Genomic DNA, 18,792 nt, shown 5'->3' with positions numbered 1-18,792 from the left:
TTTTCATGCATTTGTAATTGCCCAATTTGACCAACCCTGCTATTTTATGGAGGTACAGGGTTGGTACTTTAATGCTGCAGGTAGAACTCTAAATCCATAATTTGAGCATCTGGTACAAGAATCTGGTAGCGTGACACATATATACATTATCCTCAAGCACCCTCTGGTACAATGAATATATATATATATATTAGGGTGGTGCTCAAAAAATTTTTTTTAAATATTTACTGGGACATGGCTTTATGTTGTTCCATTTGTTCCAAAATAAAAAGGCACCAAATATGAAAGCAATCTGATTTTATTTAGGGGTGCCACATCAGCCTTCAAACTAAAGGTGTCTACAAAACTTTTCTATATATGGATCGAAAGCAAAACCAGAAGTTTGTTTTATGAAAATCCACCCTCCACTCACTTTCTATGTATTCTAGCAAACACAAGTTACAATAGCTGCACAAATAGCACTATATTGCTATGAAAACTCAAATTCAATGATAACAATCCAAATGTTCAGTTCATAAAATGAAGAGACACCATATCACATAATATTAAAAAACCCAAATATAATGAGAAATGTAACTCCTATTTCTGGGCCTGTTTCACCACTGTTGCCTTCTTGGCATCGGGCTACATCTTCCTGTGAGCAGCAACAACTTGGAGCAGAGCTTGCTTTTGCTCTTCATCCTTTGTAAGGAGCTTATTGTAGTCTTGTATCAATGCGACACCCCTTTCTGCCCTGTCGTTCACCACGACTAAGCCACTGGCGGCTTTCTTTGCTTCCTGAAAGCTGGTTTCTTGTTCCCATGAACCAGGATCCTTATCCATCCAATCAGTTGGGGTCCCTAGGATGCTGAAGAAATGCTTGGTGTGTTTTGTTATGAGGCCAGTGATTGACAGGGCGGTTCCTCGTTTGATAGCTGGTCTCTTTGGAGAGGGGTTTTCACCATCATTTTTCAATGCTTCAATCATATTGATCTTGCTTTCTTTGTCAATTCTGGTGTCAAAGAATGCAAATGCCACTAGTACTGGGCTCATGTACCACGTGTGGCGGCCAAGTGCCTTCAAGGCTGCCTGAGCCATCTTCTGATTGATTTGTTCAAACTTTTCCAACTTCTTGAAGAGGTTAATGTCATTCAGGGGAGCCTCAATAGCTTGTGGAGCCCGAAACCAAGCCTGTACATACACAAGGCAGACAAAAATGTTGAAGGCTCGGAGTTCTCTCGCCTCTCGAAGTGTCAAGTGGAACTCTGACCGAAACATGAACACCTGTAGTGAATATAGTGCTTTTGCCATCCATCTGGCTCTGTGCATTGCTCCTGGAGCCATGATCCGGATTCCACGAGGTGGGATTCCTCCCATGTAGATGACAGTCAGTTCTAGGAGTTCACGATAATCATCTTGTGGCTGCTGATCTTTCAAACACACAAGAGCAAATTCCAGAGCTTCATCCATCATGTCATTGTTCTGTGCAAACTCAGCTGCCGTATCAGGATCTGTGAATCCATTTTTTGGTTGGTGATGGGCAATGGACGGCCACTTCGCCTGAAACCGCTTAAAAAGCTGGATGTCAGGGCCTGATGAAGGACCGAAAAGAGTGGTGAAAACATCTCCCAGAATGATTTCGTGCGCATGATGGCGGCAAGCCAAATGAAGTAGTTCAGTCTGTAGCTTATTTTCAATGAGGACAGCAGCCCCTCCACGAACACCTGAATTGCTGGCCGTTGTGTCAAAAGACAAAGCCTTCACCTTGCCCACAAGGTTCCAGCTCTTCAGTGTGTCCACTACAGCGGTTGCCATAGCTTCTCCTCCCCCGTCAGGTAACTTGGGAACATTCAACAGCTGCTCCATTCCATGGTACTGGTTGGACACAAGGATTGGAAGACGATCCACCTTCACATGCACAAAATCTCCAGTGACATCGGGAAGAAGCTTTCCATCCCAATGGGCCACTAAAGGACCCTGCACATTATGATGAAATGCTTCTTTTATTTCGTCCATGGTTTTGCATCGATGCATCATGCGATTCCGCCGCACTGTCCATCGGTTCAGTGCCAGCTCTGCAGGATCCCATCCTACTGCTCTACAAATGGATGCCAAGTTGTGGACAGCCATTCGGTCACTTGTTTTCGTACGATCCAAAGAAGCTGCGACTTCAGGAGTGACAATGTTGATAGGCCTTCTTTTCTTGGGACGAGATATCCCACCATCAGATGATGAAGAACCAGCCTGTGCCATGGTCTCAGAGTCAGAGTCTGAGTCTGTGACTTCCATAGCAGTAGCACCCTTCATGACCATTTCCTGTCTCTTATTTTCCTTCTCTGCCTTAGTCTTCTCCTTTTCTTCCCTTTCTTTCTTTCGCTTCGTTTTTGCTTCCAACACAGTGTCTACAGATCCCATTGAAGCCTTCCTCTCTGAGAATTGATCGTGAAGAAACTTCCTGTCCTCGGGGTTGGTGATTATGGCCTCCGAATCTGCATGCCTAAGATCAAACGTCTTCTCCAAGGAGGCCTTGAAGGATGCTTCCTTTTTCTCTTGGGTCGCACCACCCCGCTTTGCACCTTTTTGGAGGCTCCTCCATTCTTCATATAGCCTCTCCAAACGATGGATGCAGTGCTGCTTCGTCGTTGTAGGTAGGTGAGCTTTTTCCCAGAACTTCACAACCTCTTCAATGGTGAGGGTTGCACTCTCCCGGGCAGTGCGATTCTCCTTCTTCAGGTGATGGAAAAACAGGACAAGAGATTGATGCACAGTCGGGAGCTTGGCACCTTTGATGGCATCTCCAGAAGTGGACCCAATGAGATACACATTATCCTGAGCCCGAGTTTGCAATGAAACACTGGTACTAGCACATGCCATATCTGCAAAATAAGCAAGAATGTGGGTAAAATCCTGTTAATTCTTACTCCACAGGGTCACTCTCTACAAAAGAGCCACAGTCAATAAGTTAGGCCTACATATTATACACTAAAAAAGCGTACCCCTGACCCCGGGAACCTGTACAAAACATGCATGAAAATTGCCCAGATAGTAATCATAGGAAGTCTCAAAACTGTATGTATAATATATTGTATCTATCTATAATTCCATTAATCTCTGTGTGTATGTGTGTATGTGTGTTTGTATGTGTGTTTGTATGTGTGTTTGTATGTGTGTATGTTTGTCTGTGACCGCTGTTTCTCGACAACTACCGGTCCGATATACTTGAAACTTGCCAGGTATATTGCTGGGGACCCGAGGATGTGCCTTTTCAAGGTTTCATATTAATCGGATAAGTACTTACCGAGCTATGGCGATTTCTTTACCAAACACTGCAAGCCGTTCGCTTTGGACCAAACCATTGCATGTAAATAGAGGGGGGGGGGGGGGTTCTGTGGTCGTTGCGAATGGACCAAACCATTCATGTAAATAGAGGGGGGGGGGGGGTTCTGTGGTCGTTACTGCCACGTGGTTTCAAAGTTTTTTTTTGTTGTTGTTGTTTGCACGCATGTTTTTTTGCACCCACGTACGGGCACGCCCTAGGATGTTTACACACACACACCCCTACACAAATTTTTTTTTTTTTTTTTTTTTTTGGCAAGGAACGGGCACCCACGTATGGGCACGTCCTAGCTTATATATAGTACGGGCATGCCCTAGTATATATATAATGTATAATGTATAATGTGTATTTATGTACATTTATTATTTAATGTATATTTACTATATATTTATTTTTAATATTATATTTAATGTATATATATAATTATGTATTTATTTTGTGTATATACAGCCCAAAAAATGGGAATTCCTATTTTTGCATGGGGGAAAATTCATCACTGATGTGGCACCCCTAAATATTATTGGATTCCATTCAAATTTGGTGTGGTTTCCTTTGACACCAAAAGGAACAAAAATAGACCATGCCACGGAGAAAAGCTGCATTTTGATTTTTTGAAGCCCACCCTAATATATATATATATACACACACACACATACACACACACACACACACACACACACACACACACACACACACACACACACGAAAAAGTAAGTACACCCCATGTCAAGTTTTGACTTTTTCAACATATTTCAACATACATCTATTTGATCTTCATTTCAACAATATTGATAGATAAAGGTGATATAATATAACAAATATCATGAAACATTTACATTTTGTAGTCCATTGTATCTCTATATAATTCCAGCAATCTCTGTGTGTGTGTGTGTGTGTGTGTGTGTGTGTGTGTGTGTGTGTGTGTGTGTGTGTGTGTGTGTGTGTGTGTGTCTGTCTGTATGCGACCGCTGTTTCTCGACAACTACCGGTCCGATATACTTGAAACTTGCCAGGTATATTGCTGGGGACCCGAGGATGTGCCTTTTCAAGGTTTGAAATTAATCGGACAAGTGGTTCCCAAGGTATGGTCACCGTACTCGCAAGCCGTTCGCTTTGGCTTTGCGAATGGACCAAACCATTTCATGTAAATAGAGGGGGGGGGGGGGGGGTTCTGTGGTCGTTACTGCCACGTGGTTTCAAAGTTTTTTTTTTGTTGTTGTTGTTTGCACGCATGTTTTTTTGCACGCACGTACGGGCAAGCACGTACGTGCGGGCATGCCCTAGTAATTTAAATAAACATAAATGCAAATTTCGCATGTGGAAAAAGTAAGTACACCCTTGGCTCTAATAGGTAGTATGCCCCCTTTGGCAGAAACAACCTCAAGTAGGCGTTTCTTATAACTGTCTCCCAGTCTCTGACATCGACTGGGAGAAGCTTTTGCCCACTCCTCCATGCAGAATTCTTTCAGCTGTGCGATGTTTCAGGGGTTTCTTGCATGCACAGCTCGTTTCAAATCCCCCCACAACATCGCGGTTGGATTTAGATCCGGGCTTTGACTTGGCCTTTCCAGAACCCTCCATTTCTTTCTTTTCAGCCATTCCTTGGTGGATTTACTGGTATGTTTATTGTCATTGTCATGTTGCAAGGTCCACCTTCGGTGGAGCTTCAACTGTCCGACAGATGGCCTCACATTATCCTCAAGCACCCTCTGGTACAATGAAGAATTCATAGTGGATTATATGATGGTGAGCTGCCGAGGCCCTGATGCAGCAAAGCTGCCCCAAACCATAATATTTCCACCGCCATGCTTTACAGTTGGTATCAGGTTCTTGTGGTCAAATGTTGTCTTTGGTTTTCGCCAAACATGTCTTCTCGTACTGTGGCCAAATAGCTCTCCCTTTGACTCATCTGTCCAGAACACATTGTTCCAGAAGTGCTGGTCTTTGCCTAGGTGTTCATTGGCAAACTTTAGTCTTGCCCTGATGTTCTTTCTGGACAGCAAAGGTTTCCTCCTGGCACACCTCCCATGTAGATCAAATTTGTGCAGCCTCTTTCTAATGGTAGACTCGTGCACCTTGACATCAACGGTGGCAAGAGCTACCTGAATGTCCGGTGATGACATTCTGGGGTTCTTAGATACTTCTTTCAGCATCTTGCGGTCTGCTCTCGGGCTGAACTTGCTGGGGCAGCCTGGCCTGAACAAGTTGGCAGTTGTTTGGAATCTTCTCCACTTGTAGATGATCTTCCGGACAGTCGAATGATTGATTTCAAATTGTTTGGAGATCTTTTAAAATCCCTTCCCAGACTCGTAGGCATCTATAACCTTCTTTCTGAAGGCCTCAGAGAGCTCTTTTGATCTCGGCATGGTGATGCCGCACACTTCAACAACAAAGAGCAAACCAAACTAAATGTCTGAGGTTTAAATAAGACAGGTTCCTCCAAGATCCTCTCTAACGATGTTCTAATCATTCGCACCTGAGCTGGTGCACCTGATTCTAATTTTAGGTACAGTAATACCCCGGCCTACATCATTAATTGGTTCCATAAGCCTTGACATAAACCGGGCGTAATGTCTTTAAAATGCCTTAAAATGAAGACAAACACCGTAATTCGTAAAACTAGAGAAAATAACTGGAGGAGGCTGCGGCTTCGCCCTGAATCTTTGCCGCTCCCCGTCGGGAGTCACTCCGTTGTTTTCTATCGGTCGGGCCATTCCACATACTCAAGCACCCAACCAAGCACTTCTTGCTACTCCCTGCACCACAGATGTCAATTTCCAAACAATTTACGTACTCCCTCTACCTAACTTTAAACTACCCTCCCCGGGTATTCGTGAAGGGGTCCATCCTCCCCCATCCACTCCTTCGCACCATGCACTCCACAACACTCATTCCACACCACTCACTCCACACACCATTTATTCCCACACACCAAGTATTCTCTCCATTTATCCACTTGCACCCCATGCAAGTCAATCACTCAACACCATTACACATGTCCTCAATACACCACTCATACACTTTCTCCGGTCATCCCAGACCATTGCCTCATTTCACCAAGTTCAACGATAACCAGATTCTCACACACACAACCATTCTCGACCAATGCCTCATTTCACCAAGCCCAAGAGGCACCCACAATTACACACACACAGCATCATCTAACTAACTACTTCCCTCTAATACTTGTGCTTTCCCTGTCTTCCCTTATACTAACCACTTCCCTCATCATTAACATCCTTCTAATCTGACTACGTCCCCTCTACCTGTATCAATGTCTCTACTTAAATCTCGGTCTCCTATTGTCATCCTTCTAAATCCATAACAATATCCTCACCCGACCTCGGCTAGTTCACACTGCCAAACCCCATAAATCTACTGCTCCTTTGCCCCAACGTGAGGGATGGTAGAGCTACCATCCCTCTACATCGGACACTATCTCCCACTATAACCCCCCAGTCCTCTCGCACTATGAGCCCCCGTCATTGGAGGTCCTGGGTCCTGCCCATATATATATATATATATATATATATATATATATATATATATATATATATATATATATATATATATATATATATATATATATATATATATATACATATACAAACGTATACTGTACGTCCTTGCCGGCATCGTCATGTTTCGCCGTTGCCACGTTATGTTGGTTGTTTTACACAGCAAAAGGAACCTTTACACAGTGAAGGAATAATCACAAAAATACCAGCGAAAGGCAAAGCAAGCACGCGACCGCAGCACAGGACAAAATGCATATGGCGTCGCCTTTGTTTAGAATGGGAACCAGCAGCTACGCGTATGTATACTGTACGTACATTTTTTTTTTTTAATGTGCTTTTTATTGTATTTTAAATTGTTTCGATCGTTAAAACATCAACGTTAAAACAACGATCAACGATCGTTAAAACGTTAAAACATCCAATTGTTTAAATTGTTTAATCTTTTCACATCCATAGGAGTGACGTAAAGTCACACATAATGACGTTCGCTGAACTGAAATTTACTCTAGAAAAGTGGCGTAAAGTCGGATTTGACATAGGTCGAAATGGCGTAAAACAGGGCATGACTGTATTTGGAGTAGTGATAAATGTAGGGGTGTACTTACTTTTTCCACATGCGAAATTTGCTTTTATGTTTATTTGAATTACTAGGGCGTGCCCGCACGTACGTGCTTGCCCGTACGTGCGTGCAAAAAAACATGCGTGCAAACAACAACAACAAAAAAAAACTTTGAAACCACGTGGCAGTAACGACCACAGAACCCCCCCCCCCCCTCTATTTACATGAAATGGTTTGGTCCATTCGCAAAGCCAAAGCGAACGGCTTGCGAGTACGGTGACCATACCTTGGGAACCACTTGTCCGATTAATTTCAAACCTTGAAAAGGCACATCCTCGGGTCCCCAGCAATATACCTGGCAAGTTTCAAGTATATCGGACCGGTAGTTGTCGAGAAACAGCGGTCGCATACAGACACACACACACACACACACACACACACACACACAGAGAGATTGCTGGAATTATATAGAGATACAATGGACTACAAAATGTAAATGTTTCATGATATTTGTTATGTTATATCACCTTTATCTATCAATATTGTTGAAATGAAGATCAAATAGCTGTATGTTGAAATATGTCGAAAAAGTCAAAACTTTACATGGGGTGTACTTACTTTTTCACATGACTGTGTATTTACTTTTATATATATATAGTTTTATATATATATTGTTGCGGTTTTTCGAAGCCGGTTCCCGTTACAAATGGGAGATTAATAGTCCGGCAGCTAAGCTAAATATAGCATAACAATTGTGCATTTTGTGAGGAAAGCACCAAATTTGGCACACTAGTAGACTATCATATTATGAAAAGATCTGGATATTGGGCCATCTCAGATTCAGAGATTTGATTTTTGAAAGATTTGCAGATTTTGCAGATTTGCAAGCTGAGATTGTAACGCCAGGGACGGCCGACTCCTTCTTGCGAGCTGCCCACGTCACCCGCACAAGAAGAGCTCATCAAATCACTGCAGCGGCACTGCACATCCTGCAACACCGTGCGTATGAACGCCACTGTATGACATATGCTGATGATGCAGAAGTCCTGCCTGAGTTCGAAGACTGGTGTCACCAGAGAGGAGAAGACATTCCCAACTTTCAGTACTGGGCAACTGTGCTGGAACTAGAGATGTTGGTACTAGTCTACGTACGTTCTCTGCGGCAGGCTTCATTCACGATGTATCTTGATGCCCTGACGGAACTGGTCCCATGGTTCCATGCCTTAGACCACACACACGATGCCAGGTGGGTCCCTGTTCACCTGAGGGACATGGTTGCACTCCCAATGAAGCACCCAGATGTAGCCAGAGAATTCAGGGCTGGCAACTTCACTGTACAGAAGACGAAGAAGGTGTTCTCTTCGATCCCAATCGAATCGAAATCTTGCAAAAATCAAATCTCTGAATCTGAGATGGCCCAATATCCAAATCTTTTCACATGATGGTCTACTAGTGTGCCAAATGTGGTGCTTTCCTCACAAAATGCACAATTGTTATGCTAAGTTGCCCCACTATAAGCCCCTTTTTCTCTCTGGGTCTTCGAAACCGCGAGACTGAGTCACCTCTTCCGGGCAGACGTGGAAAAGTGTTTCGGGACAATTTCACACGTATCTTGTGTACCCACGCCGCAGCGGAAGCGGGGATCAAGTCTCGCACGAACCACGCGTAATTGAGTGCGCCCGAGCGGAATGCGTACCACGTGACTTGTGCTGTTACTTTTCTATAGAACCCGATTAGAGCGATCTAATTCGTACCCTGCGAGGTCAATGATGGAAAACACAAGACGGTCGAATCAGAAGGAATAACAGGGTTTATTTACACTAGTTACAATGATTGGTAGAGGGAAAAGGACACAGAGCAGACTTAATCAATCTTAACTTAAATACCCAGACACGGGCCCGATCACTCACACGGGGAAATGGAAGAAGAATGTTCGCGCGCCGAACGCGCCTGCTTCGGTCGCTCCAGGAACAGCTCACCCGGTCGTGGCCCCCTGGCGGTCACAGCACGTGTCCCGGCGAAGGCAGGCAGGCGGGAAAATCCTCGCGGTGCGTATCAGGCAAAGGCAGGCAGGAGGAAATATCGCGCATCTGTGGTCCGGTGCGGGTCGCTCTTCACAGCGCGATTAATACTGCGCAGAGCGTGGGGAGCAGGGCAAGTTCGTGTACAACGGGGATATGCGCATCTCCTTCTCAACTCAACTGAACTCAGCACGTCTCCTCTGGGATCTGACTGACGTATTCTCACCCGAACTCAACTCCTTCCATGGGCTGCGCAACTCATCTGCCTTGGGGGGCTCTGGGCACAGGGTTATATGGCCCCGCCCTAGCCCGACTCAAATGTTCCAAACCCCGCCTTTTGCCGCAGTGGTACGTCACGCCTCTCGAGCCCTGATTGGCGGCTCGCGCTTACCGATGGCTCCTCCTCCGCGTTCCTACGGCCTTGGTCGACTTGTTCAGGCCTGCCTCGTGGTATTTCGCGCCAAAACCAAAAGCATCATAAGGGCACCTAATTTTCACTGGCCGACAACGCAAAACTAACACAGGAAAAGGACTACGCCTACATTTACTAAGAAATAACTGAACTATTGCGAGGCTACATGTTGTAGTGTAACTAACTAGGAGGGGAAATTAACCTTTATTATAAAACCACAAAACCGCAACAATATATATATATATATATATATATATTATAGACACACACACAGACTTGGCATTTAATATGGAATATTTTTTTTGTGGGGGTGAACTTACTTTTCAAGATGACTTAGAACCAAAAGTTCATTGGAATTATGTTGAAATTATTCTAGATTTTGTTAATGTGACCTTTAAAAGAAACAAAAACCACATTTGACATTTCGAAGCAAATAAATTGATGCTTGAAAGTGATGTAAACTGATATCGAACTCAATTCACGGACAGTACTGTGTTAAACTTCTGTACGTTTTCCAGAAGTATCTCTTTATTTTGCACATTAGGCAAAAAAAAATTCAACAAAAACAAAAGCTAAATTATGACTGGGATTACGGACAGTAAAATTACAGTTCAGTACTTCGTGTAACCCCCACGAGCATTCAGGAGAGCACGTACACGTCGAGGCATGCTGTTCACGAGATTTGCCAAGGTTTGGACAGGAATCACTTGCCATGCAGTGACAATAGTCTGCTGCAATTCACACACAGAGGTAGGCTGCTGGTCCAAGTTGTCGATTTGATGCGTTAATTCTGCCCACAAGTTCTCTATCGGATTCATATCCGGGGACATGGCAGGCCACTCCATATGCTCTACACCACGGTCAGCAAGAAAGTGTTGGATCATGCGAGCATGATGAGGCCATGCATTGTCATCTTGGAAGACGCAGTGTCCTCGAAAGGCTGCACGAGCAAATGGAAGCAGTTTCTTCCAGAATGACCCTGTATTTGAACTGGTTCAGGTTTCCATTCAGAACAACCAGGTCAGTTTTGCCCCCTGCATGAAAAGCAGCCCAAACGGTCACCCCACCACCTCCAGCTTGGACTCTTGGTACTATACAATCTTCGATGTGGGCTTCATGCACATGTCTGCGCACTCGGACGCGGCCATCTTGACGATAGACCAGAAATCTAGACTCGTCACTGAAGGTCACGTGATTCCAGTGTCCTGGCTGCCATTGACGGTGCTCTCTGGCCCACTGCAATCGGCGCTGGCTGTGTTGTCTGGTCAGGCGTGGCTTTCTCAGGGGATGCCTGGCACGATGGCCTGCTTGAACCAGTCGTTGGTTGACTAGCCTTCTGGATACAGGCACATTTGTCAGTTGCTGCCACTCAGCCCTAAGCCGATTAGCTGACTTGGTACGGCCATTGCAGACTAACCGGTGCAGCTGGCGATCATCTCTCCTGGTGGTTCTGCTTGGATGTCCTGGCCTCGGTATTGGAGTAGGGACACCCCTCTGAGCATTTCGTTTCAGCATCTTTGACACCTGACCTTGAGTGATGCCATACTGCCAAGCAATAGCACGCTGTTTCATGCAGGAATTTCGTAAAGCCACCACTCCATGACAAACAGCATTGTCAAGTTGAGGGACCATCTCCAGAGGAAGCGGCAATAACTTTTGTAGACATGCAGCAGTTGTTTTCCACTAATACAGAACGCAACAACCCTTATATACCCGATTGTGAAGCCAATCGTCAAATGTACCTGTCCTTACATTTTGTCACGCCACCTGTGATATAATCCTGTTATTGACTTATTGCTGCGAAAGACAATCAGTGACATGGTTCTTTCAACAAAGACATCACCGAAGGGTAAAAGAAACTCACCAGATTGATATACTGAGTTCAGAAAGTAAACCCAAGTCAAGAAAAAAAAAAAAATTCCATATTAAATGCCAAGTCTGTATGTATATATATATATGTATGTATATATATATATATATATATATATATATATATATATATATATATATATATATATATATATATATATATAGATATATATATAGATATATATATATATATATATACATGCTTGCTGATTATAAGTATTTATAGATTTCAAAATATAAAATCATTGTGTGGTTGGTCTATTGTGAGTCTCTCATTCCTGTAGCCTTTTTAACAGCTGTCTGAATCTTTGTGGAGTATTCAATTACCTTTTTACCTCCACCACCGAAGGTAGACGAACGTTATGTTTTCACCCATGTCTGGCTTTCTGTCTTTGTCTGCCTGTGAGTCGGATATCTCAAAAAGTTATAGACGGATTCGGCCAAAACTTGGTGTACAGGTTAGGTGTATGACAAGGACGAGTTGGTTAGGTTTTGGTGAAGATCTGGATCCGGATACTAGAATGTTTTATGTGATCCTTCAACATTGACAGATATGGCCAAAACGATATATAGCACAATATCTGAAATAGTTATAGACAGATACGGATGGAACTACGTGGGTGAGTTTGATAGGAGAAAAGAACAAGCCGATTAGATTTTGTTTCAGGTGCAGACGCAGATCCCGGCCTATCAGTGGGATATAAGATGTAAACTGTTCAGCCTGGCGGAGGTATGCACTCTGTCTAAAAATGTCCTTGTCCCACAGTATGGGAAGTACCATAAAGCGAGCAAGTCTTCCGGCAGGGTTAGACAATTTAGCAAAAAAAATAAAATAATTGTCATGTTTAAAACTGATAAAAGCCTCCATTTTACTTTTCAGGTAGCCTCCTTCCTCATAAATTGGTCTCTTTATATTTTGCTACATGCAAACATGGCGAAAATTTTACACCCGCCTCCTCCTGCACTCCTTCCCCCCACTGCTCCTCCCACCCCACCCACAGCCACATCCCTGCATTCCCTCCAACCATGCTGAAGCCTGTTCAAAGTAATTTTATATCTACAACAATACCACTGCAAGAGCAACCTTTGGGCAGCTCCAACCCCTGATATTGGGCTGGCAAGATAGTCCAGAAGTATTCACACTCACCTCTTAGATGTGTATCCTGGGTTCGAATCTCAACCAAGCTATAACCTATCATCCAGGTGTTTCGCATTGAAGCGCTAGGCATCAATGTGTGTCCTACCGTCCCTCAAATGGACGTTAAACTCACCGTCCCCTGTGCCAGCATTCTTTGGTGGACGTTATAGATCCCATGGTGTATTTTTGCAAAGACGGGGCCGAGTTATCGCCAGGATCCTGAACAAATGACAAATTGCTGCTCGAATGACAAGAGGTGCTAAATCAGAACATGCATTTGCTAACATCAACAATAACTCCTCTAGATTAGTCAGCTGAGTTTTGTGGATCTCTGTTTTCGATTCTTTACGATGTTCATCCTACTTGTTCCTACTTGTTCATCTATGGCGATGAAGAGGGCAATCATTTCCTTCAAAGTGTCCTGGGCTTGTGCCACGATCCGGTTCTGAGTATTTGATGCATGATTTACGGCACAGCCTTGTCGAACCACCCACTCCTCGATGAAAGACAAGTTGTTACACAACTTTGGAGACATTATTTTCGTGCATGCCCTGTCAATTCACAAGTTTTTCCAAACGTGCGTGCCAATTGTAACATCACCACTTTGTGAGGTCACGTCCATCTTGATTCGTCATGTGCACTTTGTACAAGTTTCATGTCTTGAAATAATGTGTTTCCGTACCTCTAATGATTGGTGTCCTTGGACTAAAACGTACAACTTGAATTTTTTAAAAAAATTCTTTTTTTTCCTTTTTTTTTTTTTTTGTATAGAAGATCGAGACCCGTGTAAGAGCTAACATTGATCACAAAAAGACAAACTGACACATAAAACATAAAACATATGATAAAGGGAGCGGGAGACAAGATGGAGAGCAGGGACATCGGGAGATCTGTGGGAGGGAGGGAGAGGGCTTGGGGGGAGGGGCATGGGAAGGGGGGGGGGGGGGTTGGGAGAGGGAAAAAACACATGGACACTGCTCGGACTTCCAGGAAAGAAGTTGGTATTTCAAAAAAGTGTATCTGGGGTGAATTAGTGGGGGTACAAAAGATCAAGGTTTGGGATGGGGGAAGATAAGAGATGGTGGTGAACAGCTGTTTTAAAGTCTTCGAACCTTGGAACCTTGGAACCAAATGTACGTTTTCAAATGCAAATTGTTTGTCTTGGAGTGAAATGTAATCGATCAAGATGTGAAGAATGCCATCTTGGACTAAGATGTAGATATTGACATGAGAAATTTTGTCTCGACCTAAAGTCGTGTCCATGTTGAAGAAAATCCCTTGTAGCTCTGTTTTGAAAATATTTCCCCGACTACATTCCAAACTCGTAGGTGAGTCCAAAAATTTTCCCATGCAAAACGAAAACGAGGCACTCCTTTCGTGAGAAATGAACGAGGAAATGAATGGGAATTTATGCATTTACAACGTGGGCGTTTTGTTGTCCTCCATAACGAGTTGTATGTCTCATCTGGGCAGTGCAGGCAGCAAGACAGAGATACGAGTCGCATATGGAGGGATCAGGTGCGTCTCCGAAGCGCCTCAAAGAATGGCTCATTGAGCAGATCAACAGCTCGTGCTACGCAGGCTTATGCTGGGAGGACAATTCCAGAAGCATGTTCCGCATTCCCTGGAAGCATGCGGGGAAGCAGGACTACAGTGAAGTAGATGATGCAGCGATATTCAAGGTACAACTATAATTTGGATGTATATAAATGGTAGTGGGCTAAAGTCTAGCTCTTTAATTTTTTGTACTAGTTTCATGTCTTGAACCTTGTAGTGAATAAAGAAATGCAGAGAGGAGAGTTTAGCAAACGGACGATAAGCCGCGTTTCCAAATTACTGGTATTAGTTGCTCGATGTTAAAGATCCCACGGTGTATTTATCGAAGAGTTGGTGGGTCATAGCCAATACACGGTACAAATTAAATGTTCTGCTCAAATCACCTTCAGTCGAATATCAGGACAGGTGAGCTGGTTTGGGAAATATTTGGGTCAAGTTTCCAGCATAGCCGACCTGACAACGTCGCGTTAATTTGGGACTGCCAAAAGAGGTAGTAGTGGAGATGACAGTTAACTGCACATCCCTTCTGACAAATGGTAAGCGCCACAATTCAAGGAACTTACTACATCACCATGAGGGTGGACATCTGTTCACCACCATCTCAGGTCAACCCCCCGCCCCCTCCCGGCACCCCATCCAAAACCATGACCTTTTCTACATCAGTTAAACCGCCCACCCCTCCTAAAATTTAGTTTTTGTATCCGTCTTTGTCTCTCCTACCCCTCATCGTTACCTGCATCCATTGTTCGTCCATCGCTGTCTACTTTCTCCCTCTGCCCTGCTGTTAGCGTTTCCCCTTTCTGTTCCTCTTATGTTGTGTCCTGATCTGTTTTGTGTCCTAGCTCTTTCACGAACTCAAGACGATGTATAATAAAAAGGGAAGTTTGCATAGACTTTAATTCCCTGGGGAGTCACAACACTATAAGAGAGCTAAAGTGAAGTTAGCATGAAAACAATTTCACCCTATCAATCAGTTAATACTCAAACTACATGGTATTCATAGAATACTTACCATGCGCAGTCAACTTGGTGTGAGCCAACTCTTCTGTTTTTGAAAGTTTCTTTGTTTTTTTGATCCAATATGGCTGTCAGACTATTGTGAGTGATGACATCATAAATTTATATTCTCTAATATAATTGTTGCATAGATCATGCTCAATTAAATTTCAAACTGATCAGACTAAGCGTTGTCCCTGTTGAATTATGACGTCATAATTATGGCACCAATGACGTCATCGTTAACACCACCTATTCCCCATATGGAGTTATTTACAATGAGCCACGTTTCAATTTTTTTCCATACAGCGGTTTTGGTGATATAGAGATGCAACGTTTTTCAGTTTTTCCAAGATGGCGCCTGTAACACATGGCCTATGACGTCATGATGATCATTAAAATATTCGAAAGGAGGAGGCGCTCCTATGGTGAAAATTTCGTGTCCGTCAGACCAACAGTTACTGAAAAAAAATTAATATTGATTGGATGGATGTGTTGTATTTGTCGAATTATGACGTCATAACGAAGGCACCTATGACATCATCATTAACATATCTTATCCCCCATGGGGAGTAGTTGACAATGAGCCAGGTCTCAATTTTTTCCATGGAGTGGTTTCAGAGATGTAGGGGTGCGAATTTTTTCCAAGATGGCGCCTGTTCCACGTGTGACCAATTACATCATAATAATCATTAAAATATTCTACAGGAGGAGGCCCTCCTATGGTGAAAATTTCGTGTCAATCGGACCAAGAATTGCAGAGAAAAAATTTCATACTGATCAAATCAAGCGTTGTACTTGTCGAATTATGACATTATAATTAAGATGCTGATGACCATCATTAACATATCTTATTCCTCAAGTAGAGTACTTGACAATGAGCCATGCTTCATTGTTTTCCATGGAGCAGTTTCGGAGATGTAGTGGTGCAACGTTTTTTCGATTTTTCCAAGTTGGCGCCTGTACCACGTGACCTATGACGTCATAATTATCATTTAGAAAATTCCACAGGAGGAGCCGCTCATGTTCTGAAAATTTTGTGCCAATCAGACAGTTGCAGATATATTTTTTTTCATAGTGATCAGATCAAACGTTGTACTTGTCGAATTATGACGTCATAATTAAGGCACCGATGACATCATCAACATATCTTATTCCCCATGGGGAGTACTTGACAATGAGCCACGTTTCCATTTTTTCCATTGAGCGGTTTGGGAGATAGAGGTGTAACGTTTTTCCAAGATGGAGTCCCTACTACATGACCTTTGACATCATAATTATGAATAAAACGTTTCTGCAGATGGAGGCGTTTCTCTGGTAAAATTTCGTGTCAATCGGACCAACTGTGGCCGAGATAATGAATTTTTAAAATGCAGACACGGCATGTACGGCACACGGCACACGTACGGCACACGGCACACGTACGGCACACGTACGGCACACTGCACACACACGACACACGTATGGCACATGGCACACGTACGGCACACACACGGCACTTGCCACACGTACGGCACTTGCCACACGTACGGCACACGGCACACGTATGGCACACGACACATGTACGGCACACCACACGTACGGCACAGGGCACACGTATGGCACACACATGGCACATGCCACACGTATGGCACACACACGGCACATGCCACACATACTGCACACACACGGCACACGTACAGCACACGTACGGCATACGACACGTACAGCACATGACACATGTACAGCACATGACACATGTACGGCACACGGCGCACACACGGCACATGGCACACGGCACACAAATGACACACGGCACACATACGGTACACGGCACACACATGGCACACGTACGCAAAAAAGTGGGATTAAGCATTCGGGTGCATACGTGTGCAGTACGTGTGCTGTACGTGTGCCGTGTCTGCATTTTAAAAATTCATTTTCTCGTCAACCGTTGGTCCGATTGACCTGAATTTTTACCATAGCAGTGCCTCCAAGTCTGCCGAATTTTGTATTCATAATTATGACGTCATATATCACGTGGTACGGACGCCATCTTTGAAAAACTTTACACCTCTTATCTCCCAAACCGCTCAATGGGAAAAAATTGAAACATGGCTCATTCTCAAGTACTCACCATGTGGAATAAGATACATTGATGGTGATGTCATTGGTGCCTTAATTATGACGTCATAATTCGACAGGTACAATGCTTGATAGGATCAATATGAATAAAACAAAAAATCCTCTGCAACTGTTAGTCTGATGGACACGAAATTTTCAGAATGTGCGGCTCCTCCTGTATAATTTTCTCATGATAATTATAACGTCATAGGTCACGTGGTACAGACGCCATCTTGGAAAAAATCGAAAAAGGTTGCACCTTTATATCCCCGAAACCGCACCATGGAAACAATTGAAACATGGCTTATTGTCAAGTACTCCCCTTGGGGAATAAGATATGTTAATGATCATGTCATCGGTGCCTTCGTTATGACGTCATAATTCGACAAGTACAACTAGTAGAGGACCTGGCTTAGACATGTATGCACATAATTTAGGAGAGGATAACTCAACTGTTATAGGCTAATATGACCCCAAGGAACAACTTGGGATGTGTGCCAAAATCTCTATCCGGGACGAAAAGCCCGAAAATGACCACGCCCTTTTTAAAATGACCACGCCCTTTTTCATCAGAAGTGCTACTTCCGACTTAGCTGTATCTTCGAAACCGTTGGAGCTACAGATTTTCTGAGGTGCTCAAAATGTTCAGAATGGCCATGTTTAGGGGGATCATAGAAGAGTGTAAAATTTCTAATTTGATATTTTATGAGAAAATGGCTGAAAACCGTTAGGTCAACTTATTACCATACAACTACCTACATACTGGAATTGCCATATATTTATAACCGTTGAGTTATCCTCTCCGAATTATGTGCATACATGTCTAATCCAGGTCCTCTACTAATTAATATAATCATTCAATTATAAACTAACAAGACTGCTTCATAGCACCAGTGCTACAAGATCCGGAGAGAGTGAAACAGTGAGAGAACGACTTTCCATCCAGTGTCACAGAGATAATATCTCACTGAAGTACAGCGAAATGGTAAGACAAGCTTTAATTTATTTACCTAGTCTTATATCTGTGGCTTCTGTGGGTTAGAAAAGTAGAAAGGCACCACGCCACGGTAAAGGGAGGATGCAGTTAAAGGAGACGCATTTTGCAGTTTGCGCATGTTACAGTACACCCAGTACAGTACAGTTGTGGTTCCACCTCTACCGCGGATTAGAGGCCAAGAGGGGTCTTTTGTTTGAGGTGGAAAATATTTGATGGTAGAGCAAACTTTAGTCTTAGCTTTGCCTAGCAATCTATACTGAAACGCAAAAGAAACTTACCACCTTTGAAACCTTTAAATATCAATAA

The 18,792-nt window shown here is 43.4% G+C and overlaps 1 protein-coding gene across 8 annotated transcripts in view; it reads left to right on the top strand.

Moving 5' to 3' along the window:
- Positions 1–18,792, top strand: part of LOC137415078 (interferon regulatory factor 8) — an 86,532-nt gene that overhangs the window by 30,764 nt on the left and 36,976 nt on the right. For 5 of the 8 annotated variants that reach the window (XR_013624538.1, XM_068100638.2, XM_078784459.1 and 2 more), the window contains exon 2: positions 14,307–14,515. Coding sequence is in view for 6 of the 8 variants with exons in the window: in XM_068100638.2 (XP_067956739.1) it covers positions 14,339–14,515 (177 nt within the window). In the remaining 2 variants the exon portion in view is untranslated. The remainder of the gene's footprint in view (positions 1–14,306; positions 14,516–18,792) is intronic. The other 3 variants (XR_013624539.1, XM_068100639.2, XM_078784460.1) reach the window with 1 other exon arrangement.

The sequence above is a fragment of the Myxine glutinosa genome, chromosome 9, assembly GCF_964187855.1.
Source record: "Myxine glutinosa chromosome 9, kmMyxGlut1.1, whole genome shotgun sequence".
NCBI lineage: Eukaryota > Metazoa > Chordata > Myxini > Myxiniformes > Myxinidae > Myxine > Myxine glutinosa.
This window is presented reverse-complemented; position numbering and strand designations above follow the sequence as displayed.